Here is a 23363-nt window from a genome sequence, read left to right as displayed (position 1 = left end):
TTTTGCTACTCCAAGTGGACTCCAAGCAGGCTAGAAAAGTATAATAACTATGCATCTGATGTGACTGCCGCATGTGAGGAAGCAGAGGACCAATTACTGGGATCCTTTGACCCAGAGCAGCCTCTTACAGTCTGTGATTGTGATGCCTTTATTCACAGTGCTAAAGCTCAGAAAGATCCTGTCAAAAATCATCGCTTTTTCGTCGCATAGTTTTCATGTTTGTGTGAAAATAGTCATAACAAAAACAACCGCTCAAAAAATTAAATTGACATGCAAATTACTTGTGTGAAAAAAAAATGCCCTCAGTGTGAAAAGGCCTTTAGAGTAACCACCAGTATGACACCAAGCTACCTCAATTCCTTCATGCAGGTCCTTACTGTTCATTATGTGTCAAAAATGTGCAATGACAAAACCTATCGTCACTGCAAGGCAAGAAATTTACCAAACTCATTTCTGTCAGCAGAATTCCATTCTGTCCTTCCTCTTGCAACAGTACATTCTCATCTAATGTGCATTTTCTCTCACTCCTATTTCTTTATCTAAAAACATGTAATTTCCTATGTACTTATGACTTCAGACTCCCGGAACCTTGTGACACTAATTCTTGAAGGCTTTGATTGTACTTCTTTTGTACACCCTTTTTGGACAAAGGCATCTGCCAAATGAATAAATTTAAATGTAGAGTACCATAAGGCTACAATCAGCAACTGAGCATGATAAGTTTGAGGTAATTATATGCTACTTCAAGGGGTGAAAGTATGCTCAGTATGGATTTAATGAGTGAGTACGCTGATCAATGTCTTCATGAAGGACACTTAGACAAGGGTTGTGGATGTTGTGAGGATCAAACTACCACCTTGGTCTTACAGAGCAGTCTCTCTAACACAAGACCATTCTGACACTCTGGTTGCTTGGTTTTCATACATCCTCCTCTGCCCTCGTTTCTCCTCTGTCTTAGTCCTTTCCTCCATATCTCCACCAAGTCAGATCATATTTCAGAACACCTTAAAGCCCTTTGAACATCAAAGAGTCCAAAGCAAGGCCTACTTTTCTTTTCTTTTTTTCAAAGACTGCCCAGGACAGCAGGCATTGGCTCAAGTTGGCATGCACTGGCACATGTTGGCCCACATTGGCAAGAGAGTGGTACCGACTCAATGGCTGCCAAGTCATAGAGGACTGCCAAAGAAACTTCAAATGACTGTTCTCTCCTTCTCTGCCCCTATTTTGCTCTCTCCTCCTCTCTATTTTACTCTCCTACTGCCATTGTCTTTCTCTTCATCTCTTTGTCTCGTATTCTTTCCACTTGCTGTCTTTATCTCCTGCTCTGAGGCTGTTAATCTGATGAAGAGAAAGGTTAAACATTTGGCTGGCATTAGAAAACACCCTTGTGACAACTATGTGTGTGTTTCTTGTGTGAGAGTGTCCACTGAGAGGAGATTTATCCTCTAACGCAAAGAGAGACAGGTGGTTCAGCTTACTAGAAATACCACAGGGGAATAGCTGAGAGATAAAGAGTGGAAGAAAAAGGTATACACATCTATGGGGGAAAAAAAGGAAATTAGCCTTTCACTGATCAACAACGGTAAATAGTTGACATCACTTCATAGGATATGAGATTGGTATAATGATGCAGAAATTTCAGTAGAAAAACAGAAAAACCAGTCATCAAGCCATCAACATGAATTCTTATGAATTTGCAACATCGAGAATACTTTTCTGATCAACACAATGAGGAAATGTTAAACAGGTCACAAAATGTTGATACTGAACAAATCAGTAAAATGCATTTTGCTTGCTTTCTTCCAATATCCATTCTTGGTCATAGCAACTAAGGCTTAATAAACTTTTGTTTGAGAAAGACTACAGTCTTGGTTTAATATAGAAAGTCCACAATGACTTGATCCACAGTGCATAATGTGCTTACTTATTGTCGAAACACCTCCATCACCACCTTACTAAACATAATTTCTACAGTAGGGTTGGTTAGCTCCAGTTACTGAGGGTTCACAAAAACTAAAATCTGGAGCTTGTTTTCCTGTTCTTATCTTGTTTTTGTTTCACTTTTTGGACTAGCAGGACAACTATATTTTTGTTTTTTTATATAAAAATGTCTATCCTTTGACCAGGCAACCAGTGCTTGCTCACTGTGTGAAGGCACACAAATTGTAGCAGACACAAGGTTTGTGTTTGACCTGTAAGCAACGTTGAGCACCACTTTTTGGCAGTTCCTGGGCCATTCAGAAACCACCCCCAGAGCAGGGACTGTTTTGGCACTAAAAACAATAATGGAGTTAAGGTTCCTGAAATTTTTCCTCAGCTGCTGGGAAAGTTCCTGGCCATTTTAAAATAATTTCACAAACAATTGATGCTGTTGCTTTTCTGATGGGGACAGCCTTACCACTAACCCAGTCAATGAGCCAGACAGTCTAGCAGCCAATCAGAAAGTAAACCTGCTTCATAAACTCAGTTGAGTTGGTGAGCCAAACCAGCTAGCCCAACAACCAATCAAATAGTTATCCATGGAATCAAACATCCAGAAACCCATCCACTTTAACAATCATTCAATCAACAAGCCAGAAAGCTTGCCAATTTGCCAACAATCCAACCAGTCACAGACCTTACCAAGCTAATCATCCTGCCAAGACATTACCAAATGAAACAACCACCCACCCACCCAATCAAGCAGCCAGCCAACCAATTCACAGACTCACTATCCCAGAGCTTTTCAGCTGGCTAGTCACTCATTTTCCCACACAGAAAACGAGTTACATTTCCATCTAATGTGATGTGTTGAAGTGAAGGCAAAGTCAGAGGCATGAAATCTCTCATCACACGCTACCTTGTTCACTATCTAACACTCATTATTTTGCTCTCTCAGAGTCCTTCTCTCTATCACTTTGTCCTCTGTCTTTCTCATTCTTTGTCCTCTTCAGAGTGTGTGTATGTGTCTGTGCGTGTTTGCATCTACTTTTTGATTCTGCCAGACACTCGAGTGTTGCAGGATAGAGGTTTTGTGCAAAGTCTTTGTCACAGCGTTACAGCCTCAAAAGTAAACTGAGACCTCTCACTGTGTGTATCAATTTCTTTTTTAAGTGATGTGTGTGTGTGTGTGTGTGTGTGTGTGTGTGTGTGTATGTGTGTGTGTGTATTGGTGTCCTAATCATAGTGGGCGTATAGAGGGTCTTGGGCAGTCACAGCATGCCCTCTCCCCCTACTGAGGTCCTTATACCTGCAGAGAAAATGGATTTTTGCTTTTCTTTTCTCCTTCACTCATTCCTCCATCTCTCTCTCTCTACCTCCTTCTCTATGTACAATTCAACCTTCTCTCAGCCTCCCTCTGTTTTTCCTCTCAGTCTATTTACCCTCTCCCCATCCCTCCAATTTAACTACTTTCTCCTTGACTCTCTCTTTACCCTCTTCTTTTTTCTCTCTTCCCACCCACCTGCTTTCATTTCTTTTGCCTTCTCCCTGTGCACATTTCTCTTTCTCTGTACCCTGTGTCTCAGACAATGTTATTTTCCAGTTATTGTCTCCTGAGAGGGAATGTCACTCCACCTTTAATGCTTGTTCACCTTTGGTTTTATAGCGGTGTCTCCAGGTTGTACTCCTCCTCTCTAGCTCATACAAACCCACACACTACAGTAGACACAGAGGATTTGCAGTGTTTTGAAAATCAACAGGCAAAAGACAGATCCCCACAGTCCATATGAAATGAAGCATGTTACAACTTCAGGGGTGGGGGGGCAGCAATATGCCTGGGAGCATTTTATTCCACAGGATATCAAATTAAAAACTCTACACAACCATTAATAAGACAGAATGGTTTAACCAAGAGTCATCATATGTTTTCTATTGAAGATAACCCCACAGGATCATTATATTTTAAAAGAAGACAAGCTGTTATCAGAGCCTACACAATTACACAATATCATTATCTGTCCTCTTCTGTTCACTTCTGAATATCTGGCAGTAACAGGAGATTCCACCAGAATGAATGAAAAACCTCTTACACAGCACTTGTGTATAAACTGAATGATTATTACTTCAAGAAATACCAATGAGATTTTTCTATCTACATAATATTCATGTAAACAAATTCATTCTTAAATGTAGAGTCCTCAGGAAAGACACAAGCCCTATAACCAACTTAAGTGGGATTTTTTTTAAAGCCGCTTTGTAGGATCTTTAAATTTCCTTTAAGTTTTCCTTTTAGCTCTGTCTCCTTAAGTTTCCTGAGGGAAATGCCTCTTTAGCAGCTAAATACTCCACTATGTTCACCTGCTCTGTTTTTACAGCCTGACCTTGCCTGCTGAAAATATCTGCCTGCTGCTTGGCCAAAACTACCAGTATGAGAGTGATGGGAATCAAAACCAAAACAGTAAACTTGCAGGCCGCACAACTAAATGATGAACTAAAACTTGCTATAAAGCTCTGTAAAGCAGAGAGACACTGGAGATTTGGGGGATTATAATAATGATTTCAACATTACATGTGACCCCTCTTATGCTGTCACATTGTTTTCAGCTGTCTTTCGATAAGTTGTTATTATTAAAGTATCGGTTACCGAACTAAGCCAACATTAGCAAAATTTCACTTTTGGAAACGTATTATTTTCTAAACCACTTAGTAGATACAGACATATCCATACCACCAATGTCAGTTAAGTTGTAGCTAATATGAGAGCTGCAGTGCAAGTTGCTAGAAACAGTTCACCTTAGGATTCTGAATGTCCAAGAAATTTGCAGATTTGAGAGTCTGTACTTCTGTAAGTCAACTTATAACACAATTGCAACCATTTTGTGGACATCTGTCTCTAATTTTCAGGGATGTAGCTAGGTAGAGCTAGCTAGAGCTCAACAACAGTTAAAGTCACGAGACAAACAGCAGCCTATATTGTCTTTTATCCAGACTTTCCTCGGTTACAACAAAGTGCACGCATGATGTCTGAGGGCTTCAGAGGTTTGTCAGTGACTTCAGAAAGAAGCGGACATATCATCTGCCAGCAGCTACAAAACTTGGGGCAGACCCAGGGCATACTGCATGAATTAAAGAATCCTGGGCCTTTTTGTAGAGGTCATAAAGGTTCAATGCTGAGTGTGAATTCATATCATTTTGCCTCAGGCACACTAAGTTCTATCATGTATTTAGGAATTCAACTTAGATTTTCCACCTTGAAAACAAGATTGTAAAACAAGTAGTTCTCACAATAGTCTGTTTTCCTTTATCATATTGGTTTTGTGCCTCACAGCCTGAACGGCTCCTGTGTGAACTCATGAGAGGATCCTATCACATTATGACAGCCGGGATTGTCTGGACACAACTGAAAAGAGACAAGAGACCCTGCTATAAACTAGCCTGACACCATTCTATTCAACATTCAAAACTATCTTTTTACCATTCTCTGCAGCTGTGTCTCCTGGACCAAGTTTAGATCACACATTGAGAAACTTAAAATTAACAGAATTTGAGGACAAACACATCAAATTAACTAAGAGGGGAGCCAGAGAGAGACAAACAATAAAATGAATCAAAAAGGAATCCATGGAAGGAACAGAAAAAAAAAAAAAAGGTCTGTAGAAAAGCTCATCGTTTTCCCCCTGACCCTGTCTGTCACGGCTTGTTAATTCACTAGAGATGATAGAGACATCTCATCACACACACATCTATCACCATGACAAGTGTAAAGCGCAGACAGGTGAGTGGATGGATGGATAGATGGATTGGTGAGTGGGGGGATGGCTATAGATGAATGCATAAATGGACAGAGTAACAGGGTAAGTGAATGCACAGCAGGGGATGGAGACTAATATGGATGGCTTTCCTATTTGCAAACAATAAAGGATGCAAAGGATGAAAACACACTGCCACGATGTCATGATAGCTGCTACTGAGGAAATACTTCATGAAAAACAGTCAAGGTCTTTAGACATAAATATGTAAGGTGGGACTTCTCCTCTCATTTCCAAAACCCTTACACTACATGCCATACACTGATAAGCATCTGTTGGCTCTAGCTAGCTAACATGGCACATGGAATTCCAGTAAGAAACAAAAACCCATTTATCAACTCTGTCTCCTAGAAATTACGCTTCTATATAAATGAAGTGCTGAAACAAATATGTTTTGTAGGAAATGTGATGGCTGGATTATGTACAGAAGTGAGTTTTTTTTTTTTTTGAATGAATGTATGAAGTGCTAGATTAAATAAGTGGAGTCAATAGGAGGTGGCTGGATTAGTTGGATATCAGGTGCCCAACTGCCACACCAGAGACTGCGTTTTGCATCCAGAGTACCATCTGTGTCTAGGTTTAGGCAACAAAAGCACTTAAGGTTAGGAAAAAATTAATGTTAAATGTAAATAAACATGTTGTGTCTGAAGTCATGGTGAACATTTCCTTTATTAAACCAGACATACACCAAACCATGTGATCATTCCTTAAATTTAACAAAGTGCTCTGAGTGTTTAAACATATTGTAATCATAGAGAATTAATAATAATGCTGGAGTCACTACAATAGGATATTACACAGCAAGAGCTGATATTCTGGAAGAAAACAAATTCTGTAAATTGTCTGTTAATATTTTACTGATATGCTCACTATCAACATATATGTGACTTGTCAAATATGTAAATCATGTAATTTCTAAGAGACAGGGTTATGACTATGTAGAAACAGCGAAACAAGACAACAGCGTCCTTAGCCAGTCTGACATTTGCTGTTCCATTGTCCAATACATTGTTTGGGTCTGTTCTTTACATTGTTTCTCCTGTAGTTCAGCTGATGACTGTTACTGAGAACCATTTTTAGTCATTTGCTAAATAAGTGAGCAGTATATGAGTGCCACAGTGAAACATCACTCCAATACCTGGAAAGGTGACATCTTGGAGAGAAGATCCATTGTAGAACCTTGGCACCATATGGAGATAAATGAAGTATCAAACTTCACTTGGTAATGTTTTATACAAGATTACATCCATTTTATCTTTTTAAGGAAAACTTGCTGCAAGTGAAATGGATTTCATGTTTCTATTGCCCTGCAAAAATGCAACTTCACCTCATGCCAGTCAGAAGTGAGTGTCAGTTATAGGTTTTAGTCATAGAGCATATTATGGGGGTTTCCTTACAATAGCAACAACAAGATACATCAGAACAACAGGCAATAAATACCTTTAACTGTATATTCTCCCTGTGGCTTTCAGTGTGCACTCTAACACATTGCAGATACAGCCTTCTAGTAATATAATATGATCCAGTTGGTAGCAGATAGGAGGTGCTGCTACCCTATGTGTGTGTGTGTGTGTGTGTGTGTGTGTTAATAAGAGACCCTGAGACAATGACAGACACCAAGCCCTAATTAGGTTGTCATGCTGAGAGAGCAAGGGAAAGACAGAAAGAGAGAGAGAGAGGGAGAGAGAGCTTATTAAGGAGGATAGGTGTCAAGCTCTGGCAGGAAAAGGAGGTGGGATGAGAGCAGAGAACGGGGAGGGCGAGGGGAGGGTGATGAAGGGGGGCAAAGAGAATCGAGTGCAGACAGGGAGAAACAGAAGTGATAGAGAGAGAAAGAGAGAGAATGGGTGAAAGATGGAACAGGAGTAAGATGCAGAGAGAAGAAAAACAGAAGGTGAAGGAGAAAGAGAAGCAGAGGATGGAGGCAGCTGGTGAGATGAAGTGAGAGCAGATTAGATATGGGAGAAAAAAGGAGTAGGAGGGAGAAGGTGATGGAAAAGTGCAAAAGGAAAGAAGCAGGAGACAGTGAAGGTGCTGAAGGTATCGGCTGCAGAAGACAAACAGGATCAAGTAGAGAGGTGACATGGTGAGTCACGGCACAAACCAAGAGGAGAGCAGCTCGTCTGGTGTCACCAATCATTCTCTTTGGTTAAAGAGTAATTGTGGTTTGTTACAATTTGGACTTTCTTTCATAGTTTTTTCATTGTTTATAAAAACATTTAACCCACAGAAATGAACATTCACTCAAGGGACAACATCCCCTTCAACAGGAAGTGAAAGGGTAAATGGGAAATGCAGTCTTTACTTTGAGCGATATTAGTGTTGCAAGAGCTATTGGTAGGCGCTAACAATGACTTCTGTGGTCTTAGTTCAGTCTATTTCCCATGAATGGACAAAAATTAAAGGAGACTTTATGCATTTTTCAACCCAGGTTTTAGTCTCCTAATTTTGTCTATTCTGATTTTTTGGCCATGCTAACTCTGTGCTTGCCATCTTGATTCCAGAGAGTTTAAAAACACACTCTGACACAGCAGTGTATTTCAGGGCAAATGATGTAAGCCTCTTAACTAAAGTGAATAAACTTCAATTTTACATAAATCATTTCATCCATGCATCTCTTTGAGTCTCAGCAGGGATAAATATTTACCTTAGCCAAGATGAAAAATGATTTTTTTTCTTTTAAGTTATTCATTATTTTAAAACAACAACAGTTATAATAAAGGGTTACTCAAAAGTAAAAATAAAGATGACCTGTACCCTCAGGATATTGGCTGACTATAGGCAAAATATTTGCTTTTAACAGATTGCAAGGGGGCAAATGTTAATTCAGCTCATTACACACAAACACACACCCACACACACCTATACCATCCACTTGCAGGTAAACAAGACAGCCCTTGTTCTAGGCTACAAAGCTAACTGGTTCACACAAGTTAGTACTCCACAACCACCACCCCTCCCACCACCAGCACAATATCAACTCTCACACAAAGACACAGACATATCCCTACAGGACCATGTAGGACTCAGGCCAAATTCTGCTGTGGTGCCAAAAGCCCTATTGTAAATATTCAATTTACCAAACTGGCAGCATTCCACATACCTGGCAGGGCAAATAAACACACAAGCAAACACACACACCTTCAACACCTAGACACAAGACCTCAGCAGATGTAACCCATTAATGAGAAAATGGCTTTTTAAATATAAATTCTCTATGTGCTACTGACATTCACAGTGAATATCTTACAGTTGTGATGATAAAATAGTAATATTCTTAAAATACCAGTCATTTGTGTTTTGAAATATTGATTACTGAGGACAGGGAGCATTTTCTTTTTATTCAAAATGGATACAGAGCTCTTTTGAATAAAACCTTTTATTCAACCACCAAACACAGTTCTGCTTTTTGCCCATGCAATGTAAATGGGCCACCTGGGTAGAGACAGAACACAGAGTCAGAAATCTATTCCAAGGTTGCTCCCATGTGATGAAATCAACAATACTGAGGCAACTCCAGTAGCACAGCTGCAGGTCAGAGTCGGGCCAAAAATATTTTGTTTGCATGCTGGTAAAATTCTCACTGTTTTTATTTAGTCTTATGAAGCCATTGTGCTGGTGCTGGAAGTGCAGCTTCAAAATAAAGTCTGTGTTTTGTTCAGAATACTTTGACCTAGCTCCCATCTGGGGAGAGGAGCAGTATTTATGTGATATTCACCAAGTGTTATAAACAATGCACCCAGCTGAACCAGAAATAATTCTAAATCGTTCTTCCTCTGGAGAATCTAGGTTGTACCCAAAACCCTGTTTTTAGTCATTTTACTTCAGGGTTGATTCATGGCAGTACCAGATTAGTGGTCAAAATGAACTCAGAAGTGCCCTATTTGTAGTTATGTACTTTGTTTACCTCAGTACACAGGTGTAGAATCCATTGTCTTCTATTTCAGCCGACCTGAACCAGATGGAGTCATCTTCTTTACTCAGCCTGTGGCCTGAGAAAATGATGGGCTCCTGGAGGAAATTCCGAAAATTACACATCAGATAGTGAAATGAAACAATACATTTGTAAATACATACTAGAGCCGTAAGAACTGATTAAAATTTCAAACTGAGTTAATCACAGTAATAGGCTGCAGCACATTTCAACAACAAGACAATTCAAAGTGCTTTTTACATAAAACTTGAAAAGCATGAAGACAAAGTGTAAAGTCATCTCTAGCATCTTTGCTAACATCAACAAAGATGTGCTTTGCCCGACCGTGGTGCTTCAGACTAGTTGTGCTTTGGTGGAAAGAGAGTTCATCACTGCACCATGTAGATACAACTTTGGTTTTATCTAAACTTCCATTTGGAAGCTTATTAAAACAAGAAATTTCGTTAAGCACACCAGTGGATGTCTTCTCAGTCGTCGCGGTAGCTGTGTTTGCGTCACCTTTCACCTTTCACCCCAAGCGACCTCACACAGGTCCGTTAACGTGTTAATGTTGACAGCCCTAATATACATACATATACATTTGTATGTACACTATATATATATTCATATATAATCCACACTGCTAAGAATAGGGGGATGACATTTTATTACAGGGACCACAGTATGATATATCAGTCCCACTAGTTTCTGTGTTTTACTCAGCCACAAACAAGTGCAAAGAAAATAAAGTGTTATCAACAATGCACCCAGATTTCAACCTGCAACCAGACTACTATAACTTTGTTTCACTTGTTATTATGAATGACACTGAAAGAAGCTGTAGAAATTTTTCAAATGAAAATGCAGAGCTGCCATTTTATGTTCTTTTTTTAATTTCTTTATTTGAGTTAAAATCATGATATAATCCAAATTGTGGGGCAGAGTTCTGTGAAGCTTGAATTTCATTTTCAAATTAAGGTAGCTCACCTTTCATTTTGCATTCAACCTCCAGCACTCGAGCCAAAAATTTGAGTCATGGACAAATTAAAAGAGCATGATATGGCACCTGCACTACAGCAAAATAATCCCCTGCAGCTCCAAAAGTACTTTTTCCTATTAACTGCCATTATTAAAGCGGCATCTGTTGACTAGGTGTTTCTAACAGGAAACAAGTTAATGTGAGAATTTTGGAACCATGAAGGTTTCATATTTGTAAAATGTTCCAAGGGCTATTTTATATGCATAGCATTATTCCAGAATATAGGCCGAGTGGGGCAGAGCAGGGCCAGGGACCAGGATGAGAGGAAAAACTTTTTGGCTTCTGGGTAAATCAAATGAATGGTCTTATAATGCATTAATGGTCGGTGAAAATTGTGAGCTTTTTTTTTTTTTTTTTTTTAATGAACCATTGAGAGCTATTTGTCTTTCTCTAAATATGGCACGTTTAGTGCCCAGAGTATAAAAAATTTCAACAATTGATTTATAATTAAAGTTTTGGTAGTACAAACAAAAATTAAATTACATTTTGTTTGTTTTTTTACAGCAAGTTTGTCATATGATGTCCACCACAAGATAGAAATGAAATTTCAATTCAGTTTATTCATTTAAATTTATTATTGTAATACCTGACCTTCCATACATACCGACTTGATCAGGCATAGTTCAAAGTGTCTTACCTCTGCATCTCCTTTGTTCTTGTACCAGATGAGGCGCAGTTTGGCATTGGTGGCCATGGTGTAGTTGGTTCTGATGTAGCTGTAGAACAAGGCACATTTGACCCGAACAGGTTCGCCTGCCAGAACATGGTACTCCTTCAGGTCCACTGACCAGTCTATACATCCATCCACTGTAAAGAGGAAGAAAAAAGACAGAGAAAGAAATACTGAGAATGTGGTGATAGATAAAAGGTATATAGCCTTTATTGCAGTGGACAGATGAACAGAACTTTACTTTCAACTGCAGGGGAGAGAAACATTGATGGAAACAGAGAACGAGGTTAGAAACTCAAATAGGTTAGGAAGTGAAACATGAACAGTCATCAAAAACACTTATATAAGACTTTATATAAGATATAAAACATTTTTTTCTATACCATAAAGAAAAAATGCTTGACAGGGAGAAAGAATTATAGAGAGAGGATGTGAGGGGGACAGAGAGAGGGAGAGTATGAGTGACAGGAAGAACACTTTATCTTATTTCTCTGGCAATATTGTTCTTTGCTTTCTAGGCAATAAAAGACTGAATATAAATTTGAGAGTGTGTTTATGCTTTTTGGGGGAGGGGACGATGGAGCAGAAGATTAAAAGTGATACATGGAAATAAGTTTTTTTAATCTATATTAAAGGCATAAACAGAGAGAGTGACAGGATTAAAAGGCACATGTAGGAGTTGTAATTGAGCATCTGATCAAAAACAGACAAACTTAATTCAACTTTTTTCTTTTAATTTCATTGTTATAACCACTTTTCAACAATGAATATATTGCTTCCCCTATGAATATTGTGTGAAACAGAAAGAAAGAAAAAGGAAAATAATTGCAGAAAAGGGGGAGGAGGTGCAAAAGTAGATTCAGAGAAATGAAAGAGATGTAGAGGTTGAGACCAAATGAAAAGAGAGAGAAGAAGAGGAGGAAGTGTGTGGCAGCGGCGGCGGCGGTGATATCGGGGTGAGATCAGGTCAGCTGGAACAAACAGAAAACAAGTTGTAGATGGAAGACAAGCAGGAGCTGACGAGACGTAGAGGTCAGGACGGAAAATGACAAGCAGCTTTCCCAAATGGACTTCCGCTCTCTTCCTCTGCCCATACTCTCCCTCTCTTTTTTCGTTTTTCTTTGTTTGTCTCTTGCTCCTGTGGCTTCCTTTTTTCCCCTCATGGTCTAGGGCTCAGATAGATGTGCTCTGTTTTAACTGCAGCCCTCAAGCACTTGCCATGAGGCCTTCCCTCTGAATTACAGCCTCTACCCTGCAGCAATAAAGCCTCTGGATCTGTCATCCACCCAAAAATACCTCCTCACTCTCACATCCTTGCCTTTTGCCTTTTGGTTGCTTATTATGCAATACTGACAATAAGCACTGCATAGATTAGGAATAATAATAAATATGAATGCATTATTTGGGTATGAGCATGTACCACTCTGAATAGAAATGAACAGAATCTGAATTTTTGTTTTAATCTCATCTTTTTCCCTTAATTGACACAGTTTACCACAAACATCACATCGTGTCTTCTCAGTCAAAACTCAGCCAAATGGAAACACACAGACTTCATAAACACACTGCCAACTAATAGTGGTGTCATGAGCTTGGGTCTCCTTGGAGGAAATATCTCCATAAATCACATTAAAAAATCAAATCATACAAAAAAGATGCTGCTTATAACTAAAGATTGTGGTTAGTAATCACAATAACCACTTTTTTCCCACATCAAAACTAATCTAGGTGATTGTTCTGTGTAGTGTGGGCAAGAACTGATAGTGGTCAACACAGCAGGACCTCTCATGATACAGATGTACCAAAATATAGACAAAGATCATAGAGCTAAAAACCAGCCTGCTATCACCAAAGACACATAAATAACACATCAATTTCCTAAAGTCATTTCATGCATTTTTTGCTTTTTGTGTGTCATTTCTCTACTTACTAACGCCTAACCAACCACCTAACCTTAACCAAAATGGCTTTAATGACACGATAAGCTTAAAATGTACACGTGATAAATGTTCTGAAAGTGTGTGTGGTAATTATATGCAATCCAATGAGATTATGTATTAAAAATACAGAAGTGAAGACACTCAGCGGAGTTCATCATTGACAACTGTGCTCTCTCTTCCCACCACCTCTTCCCATTGCCTACACAACCTACTTCTTATTAAATACAATCATGCACTATGGCCCAATAAGCTATTAAGGCTCACCTTGGTGAAGAGCCTTCTCATTTTTTTAATCAAGGTACCTGGTTAAAATACCATTTTATTTTGTTTATTTTGTTGACAGTTTCTACATGTATACATGGGGAGTGTAGCTCATACAAATATGGCTCATTTAAATGGCAGTAGAGAACAATTTAACACAGAAAATGAAGCAGCTGACGAATTGTAACTCCCTCTAGCAAAAGCACCACCCACCTCTGGTATAAATCTGAATATAGATACAAATTCAATAACAGTAGATTTACATTACACCCTAAATGCACGCACCCTGATATGGCTAAAAGACTGTAGCATTAGGTCCTTGCTAAAGTGTGCAGTCAAAAGTCAGACATCATTTCATGTAGGATGTGACTGTTGTGACTACCACTGTAAGTCAATATAAACATGTTTTAGCACTCTGTAAAATGCCAAGTGTAATTTGTGTTGAGTTAAGTCACCACCTAAGATTTAAAGACTTCATTTGCATGAGTTTGTGGTGCAGATTTACAGCTGCGCACTTAATTGGTTACATTTATAGATTTAGCAATATGCATTAAGTCATACAGAGGCAGGGGAGATTTAGTATTGCCACGAACACACACAGACACACACGGAGACATAGACATACATACACATGAACACAGATGCCTATGCAGATTTACTGCACACACAATATTTAACACCAGTCATTTAATCATTGACAAGGTTGGCAGAGGACTACAGTCATAAAAATACAGTGTGTGTGTATTTCAGCAGCACGTGTATGAGAGAGAATATCAGAATATCAGCTTGAATGTTATTACAAAATGTGTGTGTGTGTGTGTTAAAAATTAAGTAATGAATAGGCCAGCCTGACTTGGTGGTTGTAAATTAATGAGCTGACACAAATTGAAGGTGTGGGTGCAGTCCATTCAACACCTAACACTGAGCATCTCTCTAACACACACACACACACACACACACACACATACCCAGATTCACCCAGGGCATCACATTAATAGAAAATCACATTAGTTTGGTCTACTGGACTAATGCCTTTTGTTTTAGACAATGTTGAACACAAGTCACACACACACACATACAAACATGTATATGCACACTCAAACACATTAGAACGACGGTCCAATATGTAGCTGCAGGTCATAACCAAAGCAAACTTCCAATAATTCATTTGTCACTGCTTCTTTATTTGTGCATGTGTGTTAATCTGTGCCTGTGAGTGTATGTGCATGAGTGTGTGTGTGTGTGTGTGTACATACATAAGCCTGCAGTATGTGTGTGTGTATACAGGGGACTGCAGCTGCGTGTGTCTGTAGACATATTAAATGTGTGGGCGAGGTGTTAGCATGGGCAGATATATCATTCCCGTCAGCTCTATCTGCATATGGATGCTCCCAAACGGCAGAATGAAAATAACCCTGGATAAAAGGCAAAGTTTCAGAGTTTGGAAGTGCAGAGAGTTTTTGGGCAAAACACATACACATTTAGACACACACATACACACACATTCAGTTACAAACCCAAATACTAGGTTATACTTGTTTTTTCCCGTTGGCTGATACCATTTAGGCAATAAATAAATAAATAAATAAAAAATAAAAAATCATCAGAAGTACAGAAGCACAAATAAAAACTACAGAGAATAAAATTGATCTTTTCCATCTCTGTGATTTATATCTTCGAAGAAACAAATATATGAATGTAGCAAACAAAAACAAATGTAATACGTGAAAAATTGTCTCTGATGCACACAAAATTGCATGAAAACCGGAGCTTTAACAGCACTGTGGAAGAACTGTCAGGTGGCAGTGAAAGAGTGTCTGTGCTGTGCTGCTTCACTGACTCTTACTCTCAACTACACTATCTGCATCTCTTGATTTCAATTGAAAATTTTACCAAAGCAAACTGAATCTATAACACAAACTCTTAAATGTTTTACACAAAATGATTTGTAAGAGTTAAAACTGTCAAAGCTTTATATTCTCATGTGCATTGCTACTGGAAAACTTTTTGAAACATGTACAGCTGGAAGTGGTAAAAGATTGTTGTGGATCACAACTGGTATTTCCAGCTTGTCTGAACACATGATCAATCTGGAAGCATTGCAAAGGGAAATTGTTCTCTGGGTCTAGATGGTGGAGGACAGGAACTTTATCTCTGTGCCGCCTGTGTGCAGCGAATTTATTTGTTCTTAATATATTTATTCTTTGTGGATAAAGGCTGAATGCACAAGAGCTCCTCTTTTTGATGTGCACTGATGATGGGTGTATATAAACTGTGAAAATATGTAATGGTCTTGTCTTAATGTTTTGATAACTCATAGACTAGGTCTCAGCTTGCTAAGTATGGGTCACTGTCCATGGTGCTGAATGTCATTCTACAGATAGGGACATGATATTAAGCATAGGGAAGCTCATCTCGTTTTGTGATTGATAGCACAGATTAATGGAAAATCAACATCAAAAGAGGTTGAACAGTGGAGGAATAGTATGTAAATAGTCAATTGACCACTGATGCTCTTCTTTAGGCATTAATGCCTGAATGTACCTGAATGGTCAACCTGAGGCACTTTAAGGTACATTTTACATATTTAAAATTTAACTATTTATGTGTTTAGTGTTGTCTTGTCCATCCTGCTCACTAAGGCAAGTTTTTTTTAACTTTTTTGTTCTAATGGCAATACAGTTATTTCAACTTAATACACCCCAGCTAAATCCTTTCATGCTAGAAAGCTAAAATGCCTTATTTAAATATGCTATTTCATTCTTTGGGAGGAGGAATGCTTGGTCTACTGTACATGGTTTTGTTCCTTGGAGCATTTAAAAGGTCAAAGGTTCAATCAGTTCATCCAAAACCATGTAAATTACAGCGCTCACAGCCTAACCAACCAACACTGATTACCAAAACAAAGGACACAAAGAGCCACAAAATAAAAAATAAAACACAACAACATAAAGCTACATATGTGTTCCATAATAAGACTATCCAAACAATATAAAAACAATGATGAACATCGAGTGTCTGTAGGTGGGGTTATAACCACAGTAGTGATTCATATTGACGGTCCAGGTTAGAAACTTCCTTCAGTCTGAGAATTTAATTTTTTTTCAGCCAAGACCTACCATACAGTAAAACTGATACTGAAACTGAATAAGTGCCTTCATGAACCAAACTGCCCAAAGGTTGAATCATTACTCTGTTCTTGTGTGTGTGTTCTTTTTACAGTGATAGTGAAAATAAGAAGCATATACAGTCAGTTTTTATCATATTTAATGGCTGGAGGAGTGTGAGTTATGTAGTGTGTGCAGGGTGCAGCATATTTAGTTCAGGCCTGTCACTCAATCATAAAGCCCTTCAGAGCCTCCAGCCTGTCTGCACACCTCCCACAATCCCCTGCAATACCACTACAGCTGCTGCCATAATAATAGCTTGACCTGACCCACACACACACACACACACACACACACACACACACACACACACAGACAACAGGCACAGGTAATGATCCCGACATTCACAAACAGGTACAAACACATATGCACACACACACAAAACAGAGGAATAGAGTCTCTCTCTCTCTCTCTCTTGCACACACACACACACACACACACACAAAAGGGGCACACAGTCCAAAACAGACAGACATTCACACACACACAAGTCTATCACCACTGCAGGGGCAATTTACACCCAGGGTGAGAGGAGAAGAATAGAGAGAAAAAAAAAGGAGGAAAAAAACAGAGGAGAGAAAGAAGGTCAGAGATTAGAGTGAGAGAGAAAGAGATAGAGAGAGAGACAGAGAGAGAGAGAGAGGGAGGACCTGCCATTTGGCCCAGTGGTTTGTGCTGATGTTCAATTTCAGCACAAGGCTGACTTGATGGTTACGTTTTTCTCTGAAAACATTTTATGAGAATAGGCTTTAGCCTAGATAGGCCTTTATATATGTGGTGAGAGGATATACTGTGTGTGTATGTGTGTGTGTGTGTGTGTGAAAGAGCAAGGAGAAGTGTGAGAAAGAGAAAGACAGAGTGTGTTTGCCATTTTCAAAATGACTCCTCAAAATGAGTTACACTCTTGCACAAACCAGTGAAATCTATACTACACACACACACACACACACACACACACACACCAAAGCAATCTATTTTGTGAGCTGTATGAATATGGTAATGCATGTGTGGGTTATGGCCTTCATTCAGTGCTATGGAGTTACAACAACATCTATCAGCTTACAAGGCTTGTAGCATACACACCCACACACACACACAGGACAACATGCCCACAAACACACACACATAACCAACACCGACAATAAAAGGCTCAATCTCATATTAACGCAAACACACACACACATACATTCACACACAAGCGTCAACGCTGAATAAATGGAGTTGACCACAATCTGCCCTCTGTCTAATGCCACCAAACAGACAGAAATTTATTCACTCTCACATGAGAAAGAGAAAACACACACACACACACACACACACACACACACACACACACACACACCTTTGACATTTATTAAAACTAGAACTGCTGCAAAAACATCATTTGACTATGTGTCTGTGCACTGCAGTAATGATGAGTGTCTATGTGTGTGTCTGTGTGGAAGGTTGATCTTTGTTGGACAAAGACAAAGCTACAGTAATACCAAAAATAACATGCTGATTTTCACATTGTTCCATAAGACCTTGGAGAGTCAGGTGACTGGCTGTCAGCCAATGTAAAACAAAAGTTTATTTTGTCCAAAATCACCTTGTAAACATGCTGGAAAAAAATCCAGCTATATATGGAATAAAGAATAGTTTGGAGTAAGTGATTAAAGAAGAATTAGTTATTACTTACAACCTAATCAACAGCAGCTTGATTAGATCCTAATAAAGATATTCAAGATATCCATATGAAACTAAAAAGTGGAGGTAACTGTTCTGCAATTCACAAGCAGCTAATTGAGAACTGAGTAGCAACACTACTGATGCATACATGCAACAGAATCAGACTGTTAAGACCTGTAAGAGGACATCCTGCACGTCTAGTCTGTCTGACTCATTGATCCTTTATCTGACTGAGGTTTGTGCAAGTTAGAATCTATGGCCCCAAGCATGGCTCTGAAATATCTGTAGCCTGTAACTGTGCTGTGTGAATTCATAGCACTGTCCATGGTGCTGATGTTGTAGACGGATTTGAAATTGTGGCTTTTTCTCTCAGTACCGTCCATCTCATCTTACAGCAATACTATTCTCTAAACGATATACTATTAAAACTCAATTCTATACTATATTGTATCCTATATAATATATAATATAAAGTATATACCATATATACTATATTCTACATACTGTTTACTGTGTTGCTGGTGTAAGGCAAGGGGATGCTCCCATTGGGCCATTCATCCTGTTACAAAATAACATATCACCCACTGAGTATAACTTTGGAACATTTTGTATGATTTATAACAACAACAAATGTTTTCTGTTCTTTTTGAAATTATTTGGTAAGTTAATTTTGTTTTCTTGTAACCTGTAACCTTGTAACCCTCCACTGCAATTTCAAAAAGGTACAAGGTAAGGTAAAACTAAATCCATTTTGCCCACAGTCCAGTCCAGTGGTTCCCGATCTTGTATGACAGCAAATGATTTCTTTTTTGTCATTTTGTCACTTAAAATAAACAATTAAAACTGCTAATAAGTTTAATGTCTTTCTTCAAGATTAAAATTAGGTTATAGTGAAGTTGTAAAAGGTTTATTTGTGAGCTCAGATTCAGTCAGAAGAGGGACAGTTAATAGGTGCGGACAGGTTTGGGCTAAAACAATCAAATGTCCTCTTTTCCTTCACTTTTAAATGAGTGTCCTCTCTGCCAGAGTGCTCTGCCAATTTGGTCATTCGGTGGACCACAAACAGGTCAGTGCCACAAGGTGCATGTGACTCATTTATGGATGCCAACTCTCTCGCTCTCTAAATAGAATAAACCCTCCTGATGCATGCGCGCACACACACACATGCATATATGTATATGTATATGTATGTGTATGTGTATATTTATTTATTTATTTATATAAGTGTACTGGTGACATCTGTTCCCCCTCAGAAGGAGCTTTTGTGGTGGAGCTATTGTTGACTTTTCTATCACTAATTGGAACGGAGTGGCCTATTTTAAAGAGAAGGAAAAATGTGATTTGATTGGTCAGGCTAGAGGCCAGGCTCACCACAGTTACAGAACCATTTCCAGCTATGTTAGAGTCCAGTCATGTGCCTCTTGTCAGTCACTGTGCTTGAGCCATGCACAATTTGATTCATGAAAAAAAAAAAAAAAAAAAACTCACTAAATCTCAGTCAATCTAAGTGCATCAGTTCAAACTGAGGTTCCTAAAACGTGGATGGTTGGGTTTATAAATCAGGTCATGAAACAGAAGCAGAAGATGGTAGGCCTCTAAGAAAAAAACAAACAAACAAATGATATGTGAAGAGGAAGAAGAGAAAGAAAGAATAACAAAACGGAGGACATGTAGAGGATGAGGGAGTAGTTTTGTCAAGAAGTACTTAATGAAAAGTAATGAAGTCCATTTCCCCTTCTGTTAACCACAATAACTCCTGAGGAGGGATATACAGTATACAGACAGAGGAATGGACAGATAAAGGGAGGTATAGAAGGAAGATGGAGAAAAGAAACATGTACATGTGGATGAGCACAAAGGTCACATCTGGAAAGATAGTAAGAAAGTAGATAATGCTTCTTTATCAGTTTACTTCTTACTGAATAATGATACAGAAAACTAAGATAAAAAGAGGAGGATGAAAAAAGTAAGATAAGAAAAAGCATGTTTGTAGCTGTTAGAAAGATAAATAAATCTTGTCCAATTAAATGTCTTACCTTAGTATAATTACGCAAACAAATGAGATCAGGATGGAGATGACTGATGATTTATCTCAGACCAGAGGTAAAGTTAGTGTTTCTGAAAATTACAACCACATTCCCCATTAACTCTAATGCCTTCTGGTGCAACCCACACACCTCCTCTTCTCTTAACTGGATAAAATTATTAGAGTGGACTCCCTCACCTCATCTGCCACACACTCAAACTGTTGAGCTTCAGTTATGCAGGCGGGATATTGTGTCTTCCTACAATTGTTTAGAAATCTACAATTATGAGAAAAAAACACAAGTTGGAAATAAAAACTGCATGAAATGTAAAAAAGAGCTGCTGCCAAAGAATTAGCCAGACAAACACGAGAAAGAGAAATAAGAGATTACAATACATGAATGTTAACAACCAATTAGACAACATGTGGGAGGACAACTACAACCAGATCAATGGAGAAAGACTTTTTTTCAAATGACAGAAAGATGAAAAAGGCAAACTGGTGAGGAGATGACAGGAAGCAAAAGAAAAAGACAATAGCAACAATGAAGACTAAAGAACACACTGGGATGTGCATGAAAAACTCTATCAATTACCTGCATCCAAGTTGTAATGTATAAATGTCCACTATTTCCCTTAATAACACGCGCTTCTTTATGTTTAGCATTGTAGTGCTAACAGCATATTAATCAAAGCTGTATCATTTCACTGTTTGGAGCTACAACAGCCCACTTTCCCCTTGTTGATCAGTAAACCTGAATGTAATCTCAACTTGCTGGACAGGTTTATATGCAGAAAGGGGAGGATGTATTTTATGCTTATTCAGATAATGACTGTTTTTATCACTTGTTGAGCTCAGGATCATCTCGCTTTCCTCTGTATCTGCAGGTTTTTGAAATGTTCCTAGTGTTTTTATCATGATTATGATCTTTTGCAGGCAGCAGGATGAAGAAAGTGTATGTGCTTGCTTCATATTGCAAAATAAAAAGAACAGGACATCACTAGAATAATATACTTTATGAAGATGTTTTCCTGACAGTTGACCACATGTGATCAAGAGAATAATGTAGCAGATATGGCCTGGCATTCATTGCATTCAAGAGAGACATCTGATCATATGGACTGTGGTCATAAACTTTCCAGCTCCATAAGGAAAATAATTCCTCTGTGGGGTTGTTTTTAGATATAGCAGAATGTAGCAAACTGTACCCTAATTTACAGTAATTTTATGTTAGGTTTTGAATGTAAATTCAACTGTTTCAACAACAACATGCCAAATGAACACAGAGTTTTTGTGGTAGCTGAGTTTGAATGAGAAACCAGTTCACTGAACTTGAAAAATGTTTGGTGAAAGCAATGAAAAATGACCCACAGTTTAGTCTACATCCAGTGCTTATGCAGTGCTGATGGTGTGAAGAGATTTGAAAAAGTAAATTCAGTGTTAAGAAAAGCTTGAAAAAGCTTGTGATTAACATTAATTGCACATTCTATCAGCCCAGAGTCTGTGATGAGCCTTTCTTGGCTGTTTGTTTGGTTACTGTGATTTTTAATGTGTTTCTGTGAGACAGTATCTGTACTCAGACCTCACAAACTGTCAAAAAGATTGTTTGGGAGGTAAAAGAAACACTACTCTGAAACATCACTTGACAACGGTATGTGACCACTGTTGTTTTTCTTGTTCAACTAGGTCAAGACAGTGGTGCATCTGTTGTCGTCAAACCATCCATTTGTGTTACTGTACATCAGTATCAGGAGCTGGTATCTTTCTTATTATCTTAGAATTGTAACTTATTAGCTTAGTGGCTCTGAACCCAGACATGGACTGTTGGGAGTAAGTCTGTTGGTTGTCAGTGGTATTTCTACTGCCACTGAAAACATTTTCTCAGCCAACAAATACTACCGATCTTAACTGAATTGTTGGAGGATGAAGCCAAATAGATTTGATAAGGGACTGGAAGATATTCAGATTCCACAAGCAGATTCAATGCTGGATTCAGATTTGATACATTTCCAGTGAAGTTCAACTTTAAGTCTGATATACTGCCACAAAATCAGTTGAGGAGGAGGCGAGGGTAATAACTGGGTGTGCGAAGTGTCTGACTTTGACAGCAGAGACTGCTGTTCACAGTTTGTCCTCTCCCAACAATCAGTGTTGGTTTCTCTGAACTATGACCACAGACCATGAGCTTTCCCTCACCTCAATCAAGTAGTCTTCAGCTCCAGGCAGACTAGATCTATTTCTCTAGGGGAGCTGGGTTGGTTTTAACATTACCTCCCTGCTCAGTGATTTTAATCCCATCCATGTGGGTAATTTTTCACCCCCACCTCAGTAATAATTACAGCCGCAATTACCTGCTGTTTTTCTGTGAACCGGCTGCTCCTTCTGTAATTTTAATACTGCCTGGAGAGCTGTTCTTGTATTTAAAGTGGATCATTGAGAATTTTACATGTGAAGAGCTAGGTGTCTTTCTATGTTTTTTGATTTTTTGTGTGAAATTTGAGTAAATCAAAAATGATTCTGCTAATCTAATAAAAGCATGCTAACACTAACTTTTAAGACTATTTGCAAACCAATAAGATGATGAAAAATTTATAAGCATTAGGAAAGAAGGAGCTCATCAGAGAGACTGTCAGTTATAGGTAGGTACTACTATTGTCATTCGAGCCCCCATTTTTTTTTAGCTTGTATCTGTTTACTTTTTGGCAAACTGGCATCATTAAAAATATACCAAATTAGCTATTAGAAGTTCCTGTTTGCAATGTACCCATGGATGTGTAAACAAATTTCACTGGAATATTCTGACACAGTAGAAAACGTAAAAAAAATTAAATTGGATTTATGGACGTTTATTTGCGATGGACAACTGAGATAATGATATCCACAGTGGGTGTAAGTCACACTGAATGAAGGCTTGACTGAGTTATAACTCAGTTTTACCTCACACAGTATC

At 38.5% G+C, this 23363-nt stretch overlaps 1 protein-coding gene across 3 annotated transcripts in view; it reads right to left on the bottom strand.

Annotated features, from left to right (window-relative positions):
* The window catches only part of il1rapl2 (interleukin 1 receptor accessory protein-like 2), a 430428-nt gene that overhangs the window by 183723 nt on the left and 223342 nt on the right, over positions 1 to 23363 (bottom strand). For all 3 annotated transcript variants that reach the window (XM_018670159.2, XM_051072153.1, XM_051072154.1), the window contains exons 3-4: positions 11319 to 11488; positions 9637 to 9740 (exon numbers count right to left, since the gene is read on the bottom strand). In XM_018670159.2, the coding sequence (XP_018525675.1) occupies positions 9637 to 9740; positions 11319 to 11488 (274 nt within the window). The remainder of the gene's footprint in view (positions 1 to 9636; positions 9741 to 11318; positions 11489 to 23363) is intronic.

This window comes from Lates calcarifer, linkage group LG8 (assembly GCF_001640805.2).
Source record: "Lates calcarifer isolate ASB-BC8 linkage group LG8, TLL_Latcal_v3, whole genome shotgun sequence".
In the NCBI taxonomy this organism is placed as follows: domain Eukaryota; kingdom Metazoa; phylum Chordata; class Actinopteri; family Centropomidae; genus Lates; species Lates calcarifer.
The sequence above is the reverse complement of the archived record's forward strand: the minus strand, read 5'-3'. Positions and strand labels throughout refer to the sequence as shown.